Source organism: Nylanderia fulva, unplaced genomic scaffold (genome assembly GCF_048542155.1).
Source record: "Nylanderia fulva isolate GAGA-0341 unplaced genomic scaffold, ASM4854215v1 Scaffold16, whole genome shotgun sequence".
Lineage (NCBI taxonomy): Eukaryota > Metazoa > Arthropoda > Insecta > Hymenoptera > Formicidae > Nylanderia > Nylanderia fulva.
The window spans coordinates 1,802,362-1,821,767 of NW_028189835.1; the positions used below are offsets into that span (position 1 = coordinate 1,802,362).

Sequence of the window (19,406 nt, forward strand, 5' to 3'; positions counted from 1 at the left end):
ATGTATAGAAACTATATATATATATAAATACACACACACGTACACATCTGTATATCGACCGTGTCATATACACTGAAATTGGCGGTTTTGCCTTAGATGTCGCTTACATACGATAAAGGAAGAGTCTCTTGATGAGTAAGACATAACATAACCCTTGACTGCATTTTTACTTCGTTATTTCTGCTACTGCTTTTAATAATTGTTATATTATCTGTAATCTAATAAAAATGATTAAATAACATTTTTCCGTATAACAGCAATGTTATTAAATATAATAAGAGATTTACCTCACTGTACAAAATCTTAAATATGGACAAAACCAGTAAATATGGTAACTCGAGAATGATGTGTTCTGATTGGTAGATCTACAAGTAATGCACCAATCAGAAATAATGGTTCACTCGACGTCTGCGTTGTATTTCTACAAATGTAGAGACTCTAGTTCGCTCCGACTGAAAATAATTGAACGGTTAACATATATTGTATGCTGCTAAACACAATTTTCGTTTATTCTGCTAAGTGATGTGATACGTGAGAAGCAGTCGAGAAATCTGCAACAATGAATAAAGAAACACGAATCTCTCCAACCGAAATGGCGATATATCGTGAACGATTAATGAAACAAAAGCAATTTTTAACTGACATATTATCGAAGATTGAAAAACAAATACTCGCCTTACAGGTATATCTGCAGAGAAAAATGTAGATATATAAATATAATGAAACGCTCTAATTTGTAATACTGATATATAAATAAGACGAACATATAAGAAAAACATTTTTAAAATAATTTTGTAGGTCGAGCGATTACATTTGAGAAATTCTCTACTTCGGCCTAAGTGTCTAAAGCAAGAAAATATATTGCCAGATGTGCCAATAAAAAAAGACTGTATGAAGACTGAGCCAGGAACTGAGGATCGAAACGATTTAATGCAACAAAAATTAGATTTATCCGTAGCACCATCTCTAAATGAATTTGAAGAGTTTGAAGACGATGAACTTGATTTCTTGTCATCCCCTTAATATATTTAAATTTAGATTTATTACTAATTACAGTATATTAATGCCCTGAAAAGTAAATTATACCTTATGTATATATTTTATACAAATGTAAAGTATTAATCAATAATTTTATAATAAAATACATGAAAAAGATGTGTGCATATATTGTTTCTTGTTATATATATTTTATAAGTATTTACAGGATATATCTTTACACAAATACAATGTTTGGTAAATCTTAAAAGGTTCAAAGAAAAATACAGATAAATAAGAAAACAAAATATTGTTTGATCTCTAGTCCAAAATCTCTAGACTGTATACAAATTTAACACTGACAAAAGGAGACACTCAATATTCTATTGTAAAATATTGTTGGAAAAAATATTATACTTGAACATTTCATTCTAATTTAAAATAAGTCTAAACACTTTAGTTGATCATATGATGGATAGCCTTGCGGAGGTGTGCCAAATTGCGATGGATCTTCAACCAGCGTTGGTGGTTTGAACTGTTCGGCAGAGAGACGTGTGAATCAAATTCCTACACCTTCTATCAGAGCCAATAATACTCCACCGATGATTGCACTGCCCACCATTGCTGGTAGCCCATTTCTCGCAGCTAAAATTCCACCAGTTGCAGCCCCGCTGATAATAGAATTATAAGGATCTTCCTTTCCTCCTCTAAAGTGAACTAGTGTGCAATCAATCGTAGAGAACATCCCACCCCAGACAGCAAAATTTCCCGCAATTATGGGTGCTCGTTGTCTGATTGCCACAACACTGCCTGTAAAACGCTGCTTCCAACCACTTGGTGCATTACGGAAACCTTTGATGCTTTGAAAGATTGCTCCACCTATGACACCCATTGTAAAGGCACCACCACAATCGTCTACTATTCGCCAGGGGCATGGTTCTCTTGCATATTCTTCCATTTTACAGAGATCTATTAAAAAATAATAGAAGTATAAAGTAACGGAGAAGGTTTAAAGTTACGGAAGAAACAATTATTACATATACGTAATGATTTATCATAATTATGGCAAAATAACATGATTTTAATTAAGCAAGAATAAATTTTAGAGAATTGTAGCAAAATTATTACTTCACATTCGCATTTCTTTACTTTAATTATATATAAACAGTTCACTTCGAAATTAACTTCAAAAATATGAAATATACATACCGATATTTTATGTAAAAAAATGGATTTAATATAATTCATTATGTAAGAGTATTTATATCTTGTTAAATAATTGCAAAAGTTATAGTTATACATATACGATAAGTAAGGTTAGAGCAACGTTTCACCTCGTTTTGAAACTAAGGCACAAATAACATCTTTCGAAATTTCATTACATATCAAATCATATCCTCGAGAATAAAACAATTTATTTTGACATTTACCGTATAATTCGATACCGTATAATCGATCCGAGTTCGAGCCGATGCGCAAAAATTCAACACGCCGCTTCGCCTAAATGAGCAGAATGAATGGCGTGACATTCCGGGAGAACATAACCTCTTCACGACAGCATCGACAGATCCTTCTTTCAATTGAGATTTGTCGAAATTGCCGTCAATGTGACATCAGACACAAGCCAAGTGTCATATAATAAATAGAAATATTTTATATATCTCATATATACATTATATGTATATTTTTAATTAGGTCATAAACACTTCAAAAAACATTTTTTTTATATGTAATATATGCTATCTAGTTTTATATTTATCTATCTATGTATTAAATTTATATATATTTTATAATTCTATTTTTAAGTTAATTAATGTATTTTTACGTTGCCAACAATCAACATGTAAGATTTTCCAGTTATTTACGTATAATTTTAAACCAACTGATAACGGTATTTTATCGATAGTAAATATAATAGAGATCGTAGCATGCGATATGCGATATGTCGATGACACATGTCGATATATTTCAAATTCAAAATTCAAACCCGTGCCGTGTGTGAATAAACATGGATTATCCTTCGGATATGATTTCATCGCAAACGATTATCTACACATATTGACAAGTATATCTTGCGATGTAAATCTCACCACATGTCGTAAAATTAAGTTTCCAACATAAAATCATTCGCGCTCATCTTATTCGACGTGAAAGCTTTACGAGCGAATTTACAGCACTATATTCGTTTATGTAAATATGCGCTATATAAACGAAATAATTTCCTCACCTCTCTCCGATTAATTGACATTTTAAATATGAAAGAATTTTGAATGCAATCATTTCTTGAATTGCAAATAAATTATTCTTTTAATATATACATAAAATATATATATATTTAATATATACATAAAAATATATATTTAATATATGTACATAAATTTATTTACAAAAAAATTATATATATATATATAAATGTATATAATAGCTAATATTATTACGAGTTATAAAATACAGAAAGATATATTAGATTATTATCAAAATGTGTGTGTGTGTATTTTTTCTGGTAAAAAAAATTTATTTTGTTCTTGTACTTGAAATAAAGTCTTAATAAAATAAAAAATTTGTATCATTAAAAAGTTTATTAAGATCTTATATTTAAAGAACAGAAAGCAAAAACAAAAAAATTTTCGATCAATCTAATATAGAGATAAAATCATTCAATTTACTTATATTTGTACAGAAAACTTATATCTATTATGAAACATTTTATAATTATTTATAATTATAATAAAAAAAAAGATGTATCTTTATAAGTTGGCCTAGTTTTTGAAAACTGGGTATCTCTTATATATAGACAAATTTATAATATGTATGTAGATATTACTATAAATTAACTCATAATTAATATATTAATTTGTTCTACATTTACATGATGATATCATAATTATTACATCTCGTCGTAATCATCGATGTTTCAGAAAATAAAAAAAATAATCTAACAAAATATTCGCATCAGCGAGATATTATCCAGAAAATATATAAGAATACATTAAATTCTTTTGTCATATGATATAACTGTTTCGTTAGGCTACTTGTGTTTATCAAAAGATATTTACATTATGCGGAATAATAAAACTGATACGCTTCCGTAAGTATAATTGATTACAATGTGTAATTATACACAATTGCAATAAACAACATTATGTCTTATTGTTTATTAAATGTTATCTGATTATCAGTAACGTTTTCGTTACCGGAAATTGATACGCAATTAACATTTTATAAATACAATAAGGCTTTTATACATATTTAAATATAAATATAAATATATATACATATATATATTATATGCATATGGGTGCATTACATTAATACATTCCACATCAAACTTTATATAACAATTTATGAATATGTATCATAGTAACATCTCAAGTATTAGTTTCTATAAATAACGAAATACAAAAATTATATGTATATAAATCTGCGTTTAACGACACTATAATTATATCTCCAAGATACCGGAAGAGAAAGGGAAGAAAATTCTCTGCGTTTAATGACGTCAGTAAATTTTTTTCGAAAGGAAAAAGAATCAGTTTCTGATACACAACAACTAGAGAGTATACATGGAGGTACAGCGACTCGGACGCGGTTCGCTATCTTCTAAAGATAACCGAGCTATACGATAAATCGATGTCTCTCCCCCGTTGCTTTTTATTTTTTTTTATTCCTCGTTACGTTCGATTGTGTAACGGGCTCTCGACCGTTCCGTAACTGTGCAGAGCACGCAGGCATACATACATACATGCATACATGCATGCATGCACCGCGCCCCCGGGTCGGGGGACTTCGCGTCCGGTGCATCTGTTGCATCCCGCACGCAGGTGAACGCGCGCGCACGCTCCGACGCGGGTTCGAAGCACGGGGGTGGCGAGCAGGGGGTGGAAGGGGAGGGACGGGTGCTGCTCTCGGAAGAGGTGGCCGCGCCGCGAAGACGCGCGGGGGTTGGAAAAACGACGGGGAAAGCCCGTAGCGGGCTACCGGTTACTACGCGGACGCATGCCCGTTGATAGCTCAGTGGAGCGCGCGACTTCGTGCCGTAAGCACACTTCCTGCGAGTGGATCTCTCCCTCTTTTCTCTCTCTCTCTCTCTCTCTTTTGCTCTCTATCTTCTCTCGTGCGTGTATAGGTAAAGTGTAGGTGTGCGCGCGTTTCTTTCTCGCTCTCTTTCTCTCTGCTCTCGCGTCTGTCTCCATCTCGGCTTGAGGATGGCAGACTCGTCCGCTGGCGAATAAAATCGGTGGTGGGCGATATGGCGGTGGGGATGGTGATAATCGCGAAAGAAAGGGGGTAAGAGGGAATTTGCGGAGGGATGATGCATTTCGTGCATTTTTGCCGCGATACGAGAGTGCGCGAAATAGCGAGGCGAAGGAGAGTTAGCGAGTGATAAGGGAGGGTTTTGTGATTAAAAAAAAAAATCGGAATTTAGAGTGATAGTTCGAAGTAAGGGTACGCGCGCGGAAAAGATGGGGAAGAGGGATTATATTTGAGAGAGAGAGAGAGAAAAAAAAATTGAGAGAGAGAGAACATCAATAATATCCCAAAGATCGGGGTATCTCAAGCGAAATCTTGAGATGTAACAGTCTGTGTTTTTTCCCAAATCTAGAGCGGGGTGCAAATATCTTATATAAGGTGCAACGTGAATAATTCTGTTTCGTCGAAAAAAAAGGAAAAATTGAAATGGAAGAGAAAAGCTCATCCTTGTGCGAATCGTGAAGATTGCGAATATCATCGAAAAGAAATCAAAGTGATAAAGAATAGAAAGCAAAGAGAAGAGCAGACTCCTATATTTCTTCGCGTGATCTTCGAGAAGAAAAGAATCTACGGCGGACCTAATCGAAATCGGCAAACAATAATGGTAAATGAAGACGAACAAAAGCGAAGAAGGAAAGAGAGAATTACAATTGATTTAAATTATGAATTATCGATCCGAATTATAAATTAAGATTTTTAAATTAAATAAAGAAAACAAGAGAAAAGAATAAAAATTGCTATCTTGTTTTACAAGATATGAATATTTTTTTCTTTAAATTTTCTTCTCTTTTTTTACAAGAAAAATTATTCGAAGAAAATCGAGATTATGCGGATCCTTCCTCTTCTAGAACCCGAAAATCGTAATTACGAATAATATTTCGTTTTAATCCTTAATCGCGCGATATAATATCGCATGTGCGTGATTACGTATCCCGTGGTCACCGATAATCTATACAATAATGGCCGTATTGTAAAACAATATCCAGTCCCGGATGTTCGCGCCTTTACACATCCGCCGATCTTTCACTCTTCTGGCACCCCTATGTTCATCCGCCGAAATATAGGCGCGAATATTTGCGCGTTTATTTTCAACAGTCGACAGGCCGGAATTGATAGAAAGCTCTCGGCCATGCAGTTGTTCGTTGTGCAGAAACCGTGACAGTTGCTTTCGTCAGCTTGTCCGCGACCTGACGTCGAAGCGTGCAAATTTTCACACCCTCCCCTCCGCCTTTTCTTCGCGTATTTCCGGTCGGTTCTTCGCCGAGCGAAAGAGAGAGACCCCGCTCGACTTTCGCAACTTATTCGACTTTATATCGCGAGTCTGATAGAACTTAATTCCTCAAGCGAAGTATATATGTATGTACATTTGCTTGATATTCTCGAGGTTTCTTTACCCTATGGAATGCATATTATATAAGGGAGAACGCCAATTGTTGGCATAATCCAGTGGCTAGTTCTACTAATTATTTACCGCAAGGGTAATCTTTATCTTATAGACAATCAAACTATATCGGACATGAAAATGCGAGCTATAATAATCAAAGATATACACACATCGTCGAAAGGAAGCGTAGTGGGGATTTGAATAACTACGAGGTGAGACTTACACAAACACACACACACACACACACACACACACACACACCCTCGCTTAAGTATTCCATTGTGCATAGCAAGAAGTTCTGCACGCAATAGTCGGGAGTTTCCAAAAATACACAACGTTTCGTTTCGCGCACAGTCGATATGCAAACGCATCAGTAATTCATGATTCGCGCGGCTCGTTTGGCGAGTTTGCTACAATAAAGAGAAGGAAACTCGGGAGAATTTATTAGAAATTTCCGGTCTATATATAATGATCGAAATTCCTCGGAGTGCTCTCTCTTTGATGCCGTCGAATAATGAAACATTCTTTGAAGAGATCGATATGCACCACGCACTCATCTTCTTTTTCCCCACCTTCCTTACTTCTTCTTTCTCGATCTATGCTTTTTTCCCTCGACTCGCGTTTGAATTTAAATATATTTTTTTAGTAACGAAAGGGTAATTTTTTCGATTAAAAAAAATAGGTGATCTTTTCTCTCGTTTTCTTCGCGTGTCACACGTGTAAACAAAGGTGAGGAAAAACATATCGAGTGAAGATATCGAGAGTTTGGTCAGACGGTCCCCTCATCTTCTTTATTTCTTCTTTCTCGATTTATGTTTTTTTCCCTCGACTCGCGTTTGAATTTAAATATTTTTTTTAGTAACAAAAGGGTAATTTTTTCGATTAAAAAAAATAGGTGATCTTTTCTCTCATTTTCTTCGCCTATCACACATGTAAACAAAGGCGAGGAAAAAAATATCGAGTGAAGATATCGAGAGTTTGGTCAGACGGTCCCCTCATCTTCCTTATTTCTTCTTTCTCGATCTATGTTTTTTTCCCTCGACTCGCGTTTGAATTTAAATATATTTTTTTAGTAACGAAAGGGTAATTTTTTCGATTAAAAAAAATAGGTGATCTTTTCTCTCGTTTTCTTCGCGTGTCACACGTGTAAACAAAGGTGAGGAAAAAAATATCGAGTGAAGATATCGAGAGTTTGGTCAGACGGTCCCCTCATCTTCCTTATTTCTTCTTTCTCGATCTATGTTTTTTTCCCTCGACTCGCGTTTGAATTTAAATATATTTTTTTAGTAACGAAAGGGTAATTTTTTCGATTAAAAAAAATAGGTGATCTTTTCTCTCGTTTTCTTCGCCTGTCACATATGTAAACAAAGGTGAGGAAAAAAATATCGAGTGAAGATATCGAGAGTTTGGTCAGACGGTCCCCTCATCTTTCTTATTTCTTCTTTCTCGATCTATGCTTTTTTCCTTCGACTCGCGTTTGAATTTAAATATATTTTTTTAGTAAGAAAAGGGTAATTTTTTCGATTAAAAAAAATAGGTGATCTTTTCTCTCATTTTCTTCGCCTGTCACACATGTAAACAAAGGTGAGGAAAAAAATATCGAGTGAAGATATCGAGAGTTTGGTCAGACGGTCCCCTCATCTTCCTTATTTCTTCTTTCTCGATCTATGTTTTTTTCCCTCGACTCGCGTTTGAATTTAAATATATTTTTTTTAGTAACGAAAGGGTAATTTTTTCGATTAAAAAAAATAGGTGATCTTTTCTCTCGTTTTCTTCGCGTGTCACACGTGTAAACAAAGGTGAGGAAAAAAATATCGAGTGAAAATATCGAGTGTTGGGCCAGACGAGGGTGAGGAGAACCATAAAGTGATTTCCAAGTGACAAAAGTATCGGAGTGCGATCAAACGGCGAGATTCTGCTTTTCAGCTCCGGTTCTACCTCCTTCAGCTCGGCTCGTTCCGTTACCACCGAGAGTATTGATATTTCACTGCAAGAGAGAGAGCACACTCTCAAAGACACACAGAGCAAAGTTAACTGGCACAGAAAGTATGAGAGACGCGTGTCCGTTCTCGACAAAGGATGCAACCAGGAGCTGATTCACGGAGCCGCTCGAGTCGTGCGTGCTTTGGGGAGAGAAAATAATCAACTGGCGACCGACAAACGCGCGTAGAATGGAAGCATGATTCTGGTAACGCGGGTCCGGCGAACTCGACGAAGAGCCAGAAGAAGAGCGTCCTGAGGTGACGAGGAGGAAACGTCCTGGGGTGGCATGACGAGAGACTGCGACACGGACATGGACACCCGCGAGGATCCGTATTTAGTCCTCGACGGGGTCGGCGAGGCTCGAATCCGTTGACTTCAAGTCCTCATATCTTCAGCAGGAAAAGCCCAAAACCCCCGCGATTCGGCGATGCGTCCGAACGCGACGTACTTCCGTTTAAGTTTACGCGGGAGATTCAGGTCCACCCGACCAAGGAAATCACTACGACGATGTCATCCGCGAAATTGAAGTGTCCCAGGCGAGACACGTCACGAGAGAAGACTCGCGATCCTCGCTGATATGTCGTCGCAGGAGGTCATCGTTTCGAAACGGCATCGATCCCCGAGATCTTCTGTGGCATGTATGTGACCCCAACGACGTGGAAAGAGATTTTCGGCAGTAGAGCCTCGAGAAGACCCGGTACCGAGGGTGGTGCAACCCTGTGCCCCTGGTACGGTACCGTTTCCTGAAGGACGAGGCCGGGTGGTCGCGTGTGCGCGCAGTGTGTGTGAGTGTGTTTGATCGAAGAAGAAGAAGAAGAAGAGGAGGAAGAAGGAGAAGAGGAAAATACACGGGGAACTCAAAGGTATCTTTCGTGCGGTGATACCCGCGGCTGAGTGTCTCCTCGAATCGCTCGAGTTGTTCACCACTCTTCGTGCCAGGTCGCACTTACTTGCGTGTGCAAGGCCATCTGTGCGAATCGGTATCGGAAGATACCGTCGAACGATGAGACAACAATCTGGCGGAGCATCGTGAGGAATAGCAAAAGGTATGTCTCGACGCTGCGATCGGAATGGAAATTTTAGCGCGTGAAATTGTAAGAGGGAAATAAGTACCTAGTAAGGTTTTATTTTTGAAGAGATCTCAATTTTTAGAACAAAAGATTCTTTCATTATAATATTTTATTCAGGATTATTAATTGATTATTATTGTTAAGGAAAACCGTAGCGATGTGTTATTTGCATAATGACTGTTATTTAAAATGTGTCTTTGCTAAAAGAATATAAATAAGAATATTCTTTAAAAAAATTAATGAATAATTTAAGATAGAAAACTTTATCTTTTTATAAACTTACTTTCAAAATATCAAAGTATTACGAACATTATTTATGAGCATTAATACTTTAATGCTTTCATATTATCATATCAAAGACATTTTACGTAGCAAATAAATACTATCACGTAAAATAAAAAAAAAAGAAAGAAATAGGTAAGTACCTAATAACCGATAATAATTAAGTATGAATTTTTCTTATTTAAGAGATCTCTTCGAAAATTCAGAACAAAAGATTCTTTTACAATAAATACTATAATACGTCGCGTACAATTTCATCTTGCTACAGCTCTTAGAATTTTTCCTTCAATCGACCTCTCGCTCATTTTTATCCAATAATCGTGCAATAAACTCATATTCCGAGATAGCTAGATTACCAGGACGTTTAAAAAAATATTTTTATTTCGCTATATGTGTATATATATATATATATATATATATATATATATATATACAGGGTGAATATTATATACCGGAACACCTGAATATCTCGAAAACAAAGCGTTGTATAAAAAAATGTTAAATACAAAAGTTGTAGGGTTTAAAAAGATCTATTTTATGATATTAACAGTTTGACCTGAAGTTGCGTCATAAAGATCAGGTCAAGGTCACAATGATTTTTTTTAATGGATATCCCCATTTTTTATTGTATATTCTTATAGCTTATCTCGAGAGCTTTCCAAAACACTATACTTAAGTATTTTTTCGTTAAGTACTTACCGCTATACTACGCCTATCAAAGTCATCCTCATTTAGTTCTTGTACTAAATGAACCTTAAAAGGGTGGAATTTATTTGCTTTTAATATCTTAAGTACAGATCCCTGACTAATATCATGTTGCAGAGCTACTCTTCGACTTGAGTCATGTGGGTTTTCGATGACAGATAATAAAACATCTAGTGATGTCTCCGGACTTGTTACCGATATTGGCCTACCAGGTTTGGGACGATTTTTTGCACTTCCTGTTTGCTCGAAACGCCTAATGGTTCTATGAACTGTAGATCTTGATATGCCATTATCTGCATTTCGGAAAGTGTAATTGAAAAGATTTTTAACGTCAGTGTAAGATCTTAATCTATCTCCCCATCCTCTCATCATCAAAAGCGATATGCGTTCTTGTTCTGAGAGATGTAACATTTTTGCAAATTAAAACAAACAAGAATTAATAGGATAGTAATAACTTTAATTTTCAACGTAGATTAGAAAAAATAGAGCCAACTTGGGTAAACCATTTACGACGTATCTAAACCAGAGTGAATCTCTGCCTAAACGCGCGCGATTCTTGAATTCTTGTTTGTTAGGCTGATGGCAGAGAACGCGACGTAATTGTCGTGGCGTAGACGTAAGCTAAGGCAGAGAAAAACGTAAACACAAGCGCGGTAAACGAGAGCTGCCCTTGCGTTTACGTTTGTTTAGGCCATCAGCCTTACGCGCGTTCGTGCTCGTCACTACGGTATCCACGCGCGCTAATGCTAAAGAGCGTAACTTTGAAGCCTCTTAACTCGAAAAGTACTTAACGAAAAAATACTTAAGTATAGTGTTTTGGAAAGCTCTCGAGATAAGCTATAAGAATATACAATAAAAAATGGGGATATCCATTAAAAAAAATCATTGTGACCTTGACCTGATCTTTATGACGCAACTTCAGGTCAAACTGTTAATATCATAAAATAGATCTTTTTAAACCCTACAACTTTTGTATTTAACATTTTTTTATACAACGCTTTGTTTTCGAGATATTCAGGTGTTCCGGTATATAATATTCACCCTGTATATATGTATATATGTATATATGTATAAAGACAACTGAAAGCATTAATAAACGACAATATTTCCTCAATCTGCGTATATGTACAAGAGAAATTTATTAAATTAATAGCTATCTCGCGTTTTACATTTATTCCCATGGTATTATGTATCCTTTGCCAAATAAAGCTTTTAAACGCTTATTTAAAAGTAAATATATAGATATTGAACTGCTTTAAAATTTTTATTGCGAGAAAGCAGATTATTTAAATTTATTGCGAGCGGCAAGAAATTTATTGGTTAAAAAGGATTTAATATAGATATATCTGTACTCTGACGAAATATGAATTTACGTTTAAAGCTAATACTAACAATTTTATTTATACCAAGATGATTGACATGTATCTCTCGTCCGAGTGAGATTCTATCACGTCAGTCGAGCATCTTTTTCCCGTGGCAGAAATACATGTATAATTAATTTAATAATTTTGAAAAAAGCCGATAATAATAATAAATATTTAATATTCATCGAGATTTCTTGTAAATGACATGATTTAGTGTAACGACATAGATTATGTCATTATCTGAGAGAAAATAATATGGTGATTTACTTTCCGGGAAGACAGATGATAGTCATTTGGTGGGATCATCTTCTCGACACCTTTTACGACATACTATACAAACATTCTTGTTTCCCTGAGAAAAATTTATTAAGAAAAGTCTGGTGCTTAAGATGTACCTCGACGATGTCATCAGACAGCAACATTACGATTTTGAACAATTGAAACGGTATGAAATATAATTGTGAAATTGTGTGCGTCAACATCGACAAAGAAAAATGAAAAACAAATAATAGGAAATAAGAATATAACTATGCATTCGTATCCACGAATATAAAATGTTAAAATAACAAGGAATTTTCTCTGATATTTTTCAAAGTATCTTTTCATAGAAGATACACTAATTGCAAGAAAAATGATATTTAACAGAGCACATCAATTGCAGTTAATTAAAGTTAAAAGTTAAAAAGATTTCGAAGAGAATCAAGCCTTGACAAATAAATAATTTTATTTCCCAATCAAGTTTAATTGGACTTTTTAACTGGACTGAAAATTCTTTTATTCAATTTTCGAAATATTCAATGATAAAAATTTTTGCTCGTCTATACCACAAGGTTTTCGTTTTAAAGAAATTGATTCTAAATTTATCGTAGAATTGACCGAGTAATTTTCATTTACCTCATCTCCTTCTCTTTTCCCTTCCAATCTTTTTACTTTTTATCGTCAAATGGAATGATTGCGAAAGAGTCGCTCATCGGATGAAACGCTTTTTAAGATCATCGTTGGTACACGATTGAAAGGCGATTTATTTCTATGTGAAAAGTTTTACGCGACAGATTTCAGCATTCGTATATATATACCTATCACTTCTTTTATCGCCGACCTCTACGAAGCCATAACCGGATTTTAATATTTGTAACATCGGATTGCCGTGATTGCACATCGTCTTCCTCTCACTGTGAAAGTTCAAGTATCAATTCGTAATTCTACGAAGTTATGCATATGTTTTATTAAACTTTGCTGATGTACAACGAATGCGCAGCACGTAGTTTACATATATTTTCTTGTGCAGCGATATCACGGAAAATAAAGAATCTCAAGAGATCACGTATTGGAACTAATGAACGAATAACAGAGAAGAAAATGATTATTTAATTATTTCTCGTAATTATCACATTTACATAAAAGCTAATCCCACGATAATAAATTTAAAAGTATAAAAACGTAAATAACAGAAAATTCCTAAATCCCCAAAAAAACACGATTGAAAAAACGACTTAAAAACATCTTGAAAAAGTCTCTTGGCCTTTTTTGCGCCGCCTCTGAGGGAGATATTAAATGTCACCTGGATTCATATCCAGGATTTTGGCTTCTTAACGTGTCGCCATTTTCGTTGGTGAAATTATCAAACGAACTAATCCGGATGTAAACGGACGGATATAAACATTCCTATACATCCGACATAACTCGTCCGCACTTGTAACTTGAAATGTCGAAGCGCGCAGATGGGAAAATTTGTGAATCGCATGCTGCTATTTTTCTATGACGCGTCAATCGATCGTATCTCCCGAGAGCGGGGAATACCCGCGAAATTGAAATGGCCGCGGAAGATCGCAGATCGAGAAGGGTGGAGGGACAGGGAGGAGGGGGTGGAATGCAATTTCTGCCGCGACACGAAAATTTTCGATGCCATTTCAGCCGTGGCTCGTATATTCGAGCTTACCGAGCCGTCCTGCCTATTTTGCTGAATTAAGTCTTTAAAATCTGCATTGATGTTTTGAAAAAGGGATAAATGCTAATCATATATTGATGAGAAATTTTACATTGCATTTTATATAAACTCGTGGGTTTCAATTTATATTTTACGCGGGAATTTTATAGCTGACGTAAAAGTTATAATCCTTTATAAATGGAGATGGAGAGTATCCATGTAAAATGCAATACATGCGGATGTAGTCATACAAGGAATACAGACCAAATATAATGTCTTTCGGCAGAATCGCTTTCCTAAATCGATGTCATAGCTTCGTGAGCGCATTCAGAGATAACCATTTTAACAACGTGTACTATATGATAACTGTAATAACAGACAACAGCATGTTTGTCACTCTGTGACTTGGTTAAACTTTGATGCAGCAACATGTGTGCACTGTTGTGTTATATTTACGAACGTGCAATCTCGGTCAGCTACTAATTCACATTATTTCTATCAATAGAAAATAATGCTCGATACTTGCAGGTATACTTAGAAATTTATAACAATTTTGTCATCCACATTTTGCTAACGAAAGATTTACTTCAATAATTTCGAATTATTTTTTCTAAAAAATATTATAAAAAATTACGTTGTGTAAAAACAAATTAATATTAAATTATATGTATATATTTTCTGTGTATGTAATATATACGTTGTGTCAGGAAAGAATACTCTTTATTATTCTTAAAAATATTACTTCTAGTTTTTAAATGGAAGTATAGAGCAATCATTTTTGTTAAGTATAGAAAAATTATATATATATATCAATTTCTATACAACGAATACCACCCTCTGCGACTTTTTCTCTTTCTTTTTCTTTGTTAAAAATAAAACTATTCTAAAGATGCGAGTCGAGCATATTGTGAACGGCCATTTTAGTTCTGCTCGTAGTAAAAAGTTGATTCTAACTTCATAAGCGAACAAGAAATTGTCATTATAGGGTTTAACGCTTCAAGCACTAGTGAAACTTTTGTTCTCGGTCGCGGTAAAAACTTTTTCACGTTAGTCGGCAACGCTATTGTAGATGTCGAACTTAAAGTTCTATAGAATAAAATGAACGGTAACCTACTTTATGTTTACTAAGTAGATAAAATCTCGCGTAAGCAAATCATTTTTATAATTAAAGAAATCTGCTTCTTATCCGTCACGGAAATCCTCTCAATAATGGATCCTTCCTCTGCGCACATGTACAATACTTGTCACGACAAATCATCCGATCTTGTGTGTAAAAGTGATTTTTTTTTTATTTTATAGAAACATGTGCAATTAAATTCGAGTAAATTATCGAATGTAATAAAATATCATTCTATACGAAACCATTTGTAAAACACAATCGATGCAACATTGGCGAGATTTACGTCACTTCAACATCTGATCGTAGGCAGACAATGGTTCAATCGTGTCGGGTGTCCGGAGGTGGTTATAGTTACGAACAATCAATCGCATTGTCCATTTTTATATGAATATTACAATAACGATCTGACATTTCCAAAAGGCGAAATGATCGGCAAACCTAAATCTAAAAATAATTAGGACACTCGGTGTGTTATATTAAGCAAAACCCAATTAGTTTGAGTATCAATCGATAAACCTTTTTTAAACTACGTTAAGGGGAAAACGAATGCTCTATTGTGTGCCTCTAGATTATACATACGTCGATTGTTGGACGATGACGGACTGGCCGTCGTCGCGGTGGAGATGACTACCAGGTTAGTGGCTCGTCCCGAAGACGACGACGACGACGACGAGGTCCACAAAGAGGAACCAGACTCGGTTGTGGGCTATCACTGCCACTGATAGAGCTGGCATCCCGTCGCAGCTCACATCGATGCCGACCGTCATATCCACGAAACGAGGTACGATCGGAATACCTTCTGTCACAGAACACCATGAGTCTACACCCATGAATCGTATCATGAGACCTTTCTGTATATCGTTTCGAAAGAAAAAAGGGACGCCAAGAGAGTTTAGGATTATATAATTAATATAAAAAAATTATAATTTAACTCTTCTCACATGAAAAATTATTTAAATTATATAATATATAAATAATTATATCTATCTATGATGCAGATTTTGCAAAAAGCAATTTCAAATTTTATTTAAATTATTACTATTTGCTCCAAATTTTTTTGTACAGTTCTGCAACTCGATAATGTAATAATAATTTAATTTCTGCTGTCTGGTGATTACTCTTATTATATAATTTATACAATTTTATATAAATTATATATAAGAGTAATCAGAGGGCAGAAATTAAATTGTTATTACATTATCGAGTCGCAGAATTGTAATAAAACAAAGGAATTTGGAACGAATTGCAACAATTCGAATTAGGACCGTTTATCGCAAAATCTCTACAATGGAATTGTGATGTTAAAACACGCCAGTTGTTAAAAAAGTTTTTCAATTAAAGATCTAAAGGAAGATATGTAACGGACGCACACGAGATAAAATCGTTGGAATAGTGACGGAACAAGTATGTTACTAGGGCGATATTGGCCGATTCGCTATCTTCCATCGCTCTGTTCCCGATTCCATTTCGTGGTTAACATAGCTAATTCAACAAAAGAGGGTCTCTCGTCACTGTGTATATATATATATATATATACACACTGTGTTTAATCGATTTTATTTTATCGATAATCCCCGATTTTTACGCCTGCCAGAAACGCTAAGCGCACGTTATTTGTCACTCAAAACGAGAATTTTTTTCACAACAACCATATAACTATAATAAATTCAAAACCGAGACACGTTAATAAACATTTATTACCAAACATTGTGAAAGGTACATATCTATAAATCCTACAATATAACGAGAAATGCGCGCGAGGTTACGCGCTCAAAAGTTCTCTTTGTCGAGGGAAGAGAGAAACCGCATATGGTAAAATCCGGTGCAAAAGCGCATCCGGTGCTTCTACATCTGAATAAACGTCGACGTTGCTTACACTTTGTGCCAAAATAATTCGAAAACACGCCGAAGTTTAGACATTCTTTCAACCAATCGAAATTTAATAGGTCGAGATAGAGAAAGAGACAGAGAGAAAGAGAGATGACTGGTTTTAATTTGAAAGTCAGAAAATATCTTTGTTAATTATGAAAGAGAGATAATCTCGAACAATCATTATAAATATTTTTTAAATTTTATTAATTTATTTTCTACATGTAAGCAAAAGAAAAGATAAATTTTTAAATTATTAGCAATTTTACCACATATTGCGTCGTAATATTTCCTAATATAAATATACCATCTCTCCTCTCTTTTTTCTTATTTATAACCAATTACTTTAGAAGACTCGGAATGATACTTCGCTATAAATAGTGGTGTATCAGGTTCCTCGAAATCGTCATCATGTAGATCGAATCATCTACTCGAAGGAACGGATCTGTCCGAATTTCGCCAAGAGAGAAAAGATAAATTGCGACATTGTCAGCGAGAAAAATCACGGAGAACACGGAAAGAAGGAATTAGATCAACGTCGAGGCGATATTTAGGACTCATTGTTCCTCTAGTGATTGCCATGCACATTTGACTCGATAGATGCGCCTGAAGTGCTTTCCACCATTTGTCCCTTTTCGCCTCTATTCACCACTGCTGGTTCTCTCGTGGGAAGGTATCCAGTCCACGAGGTCTCTTATCGGTGCTTTATCCTCGCTCCGACGCGATTTCCCCTTGAACTTTGATATTTATATTATCTTGTTGCCGTGTGCTACTTGGCGCAATGATTGACACGGATATACAATGATAATGACTCTAGTGCGTGTCCATCGATAATCATAAATTCTGCTCTCGTAAAGATCGGGTAAAACTTATCAGAAGGAAGGAGGAGAGTGGGAAAAAATTTTGCGACCTAAAACATGCTCTTGTTCATGGGCATTTGCCCTTGAAATCGGTCACAAAATTAAACATTTGCTCTTCTTTTGAATAAACATTAAAATTGATTTGCATATTTAATATAAAAAAAAGAAAATAAAACAAATAACAAAAATAAATTTTTAAAAATTAAGAAAGAACAATGGGCATTTGCCCTTGAAATCAGTCACAAAATTAAACATTTGCTCTACTTTTGAATAAACATTAAAATTGATTTGCATATTTAATATAAAAAAAAGAAAATAAAACAAAATAACAAAAATAAATTTTTTAAAATTAAGAAAGAACAAAAATAAAAGAAAAATGAATTATGCCTTCTGGAAAGAATCTTGCGTCTCTTGTTTAGCTCAGGATATTCTCCGAAGACCGATCCGACCCGATCAGTCATACGTCATCAACAAATTTGAAGAATTCGGGGCGGAATGAAGGAAGAGGGTTTCCTCCTCCTTAATTATCCGAAATTCCTCGTGCAAAAAATTCCTACTGATTTCTTCGCGTTCTCATTTATTGTTAGCTTCCATGTTCTATTTGTCTTTCTCGGCGTATCGATCGAATGACACTTCGCGTGTATTGAAACTCCCCGGCACGAGAGGGTGAGTACCTGTGGAATTGACAATGCAAAAAGCTCCTTTCGGATCCCTGAAGTTCGGCACGTGGAGAGGTTTGCAAATTCGGGAACCCCCGAACTGAGCACGAGCGAATATCCGTTGTATGCAAATCGGCAGTCCGCATGGCAAACGCGTTTGCAGACGCGTTTCGCATACGAATTAACGGAGATAGGAACGATTTCTATTATACGCGCCACGCACGGATACTCTATATAGCCGTAAAATTTAATATTCGCGTGTATGAGATACATATAAATGTATGAATGAACGAAGGGCGCGCGTTGGGGATAGATCCGCCGAAATCGAGCGTTTATTTTGTTTGATGCAACGAATAATGAGTGCATTACGAATATATATGTATATTCTATACATCTCTGCGAGCTTTTGATTCCTTGTTTGTCGTTTTATTTCTATCTTATTAATATATTCAAATATATATTTAAATTCGAGCTCTTCTTGCGAAAAATTGCGCGGCTCTATAATTCTATTCTCTCGTACATGTAAAAATGTTTGTTATACTTTGCGCGATATTAAAATAAACTGTATGATAAAAGGTAAAATTCCATGTATTATAAAATAAAATAATATATTTTTGATCGATAATTTTAATGCGAAACGAGCGCGAGTGAAGGCTCTAAAGAAGTATTAACGCGAAGTTTGCATGATGTGAAAATTAATATTGCTTTTAATTTGTATGCAACTATAAATTGGATTTGTTCTGTGGAAAATGATGTCCATTAAGGAGGCATTAACAAGGGCGTGACTAAAGCGTAATATCGTTATCGGCGCACTTTAATCTATTTACATATTTTTATATAAATCCCCCATCTCGCCGACTCTCGTTAAAGCGCGCGTAAATATTTTATGTAACATATATATGCACATCCCGATTTTTAATCTATAAAAATAAAATCACTGAACGCCAAACCAATTAT

General features: G+C 35.1%; 4 protein-coding genes across 4 annotated transcripts in view; 3 read left to right on the forward strand and 1 right to left on the reverse strand.

The window, feature by feature from the left end:
- The first annotated feature begins 414 nt into the window (after positions 1 to 414).
- Positions 415 to 1,155, forward strand: LOC114940284 (uncharacterized). The gene is made up of 2 exons (XM_085480928.1): positions 415 to 682; positions 799 to 1,155. The coding sequence occupies exons 1-2, from the start codon at positions 560 to 562 to the stop codon at positions 1,021 to 1,023; spliced, it is 348 nt and encodes a 115-aa protein (XP_085337054.1). The 5' UTR covers positions 415 to 559; the 3' UTR covers positions 1,024 to 1,155.
- A 10-nt stretch (positions 1,156 to 1,165) lies between these two features.
- LOC114940283 (mitochondrial import inner membrane translocase subunit Tim17-B) lies at positions 1,166 to 2,590 on the reverse strand. Its single transcript, XM_029314872.2, has 2 exons — positions 2,406 to 2,590; positions 1,166 to 1,944 (listed from the first exon to the last, which is right to left on the reverse strand). The coding sequence occupies exon 2, from the start codon at positions 1,931 to 1,933 to the stop codon at positions 1,535 to 1,537; it is 399 nt and encodes a 132-aa protein (XP_029170705.2). The 5' UTR covers positions 1,934 to 1,944; positions 2,406 to 2,590; the 3' UTR covers positions 1,166 to 1,534.
- A 1,948-nt stretch (positions 2,591 to 4,538) lies between these two features.
- Positions 4,539 to 7,656, forward strand: LOC146723923 (uncharacterized). The gene is made up of 4 exons (XM_085480918.1): positions 4,539 to 4,544; positions 4,946 to 5,011; positions 5,579 to 5,830; positions 7,293 to 7,656. Exons 1-4 carry the CDS (start codon positions 4,539 to 4,541, stop codon positions 7,341 to 7,343), a joined length of 375 nt encoding a protein of 124 aa, XP_085337044.1. The 3' UTR covers positions 7,344 to 7,656.
- A 69-nt stretch (positions 7,657 to 7,725) lies between these two features.
- Positions 7,726 to 19,406, forward strand: part of LOC114940402 (uncharacterized) — a 93,897-nt gene continuing 82,216 nt past the window's right edge. Inside the window, exons 1-2 of the mRNA XM_029315072.2 lie at positions 7,726 to 9,639; positions 15,630 to 15,842. Coding sequence (XP_029170905.1) covers positions 15,815 to 15,842 — 28 coding nt within the window. The 5' untranslated portion in view covers positions 7,726 to 9,639; positions 15,630 to 15,814. The remainder of the gene's footprint in view (positions 9,640 to 15,629; positions 15,843 to 19,406) is intronic.

Bases quoted from the DNA above. Each gene is read 5' to 3' on its own strand.
- LOC114940284 (XM_085480928.1), top strand. From the start codon at position 560: ATGAATAAAGAAACACGAATCTCTCCAACCGAAATGGCGATATATCGT. The intron at 683-798 runs GTATATCTGCAG...ATAATTTTGTAG, and splicing joins AACAAATACTCGCCTTACAG to GTCGAGCGATTACATTTGAG.
- LOC146723923 (XM_085480918.1), top strand. The intron at 5,012-5,578 runs GTAAGCACACTT...TCCCAAATCTAG, and splicing joins GGAGCGCGCGACTTCGTGCC to AGCGGGGTGCAAATATCTTA. The intron at 5,831-7,292 runs GTAAATGAAGAC...TAAAAAAAATAG, and splicing joins GAAATCGGCAAACAATAATG to GTGATCTTTTCTCTCGTTTT.
- LOC114940283 (XM_029314872.2), bottom strand. From the start codon at position 1,933: ATGGAAGAATATGCAAGAGAACCATGCCCCTGGCGAATAGTAGACGAT.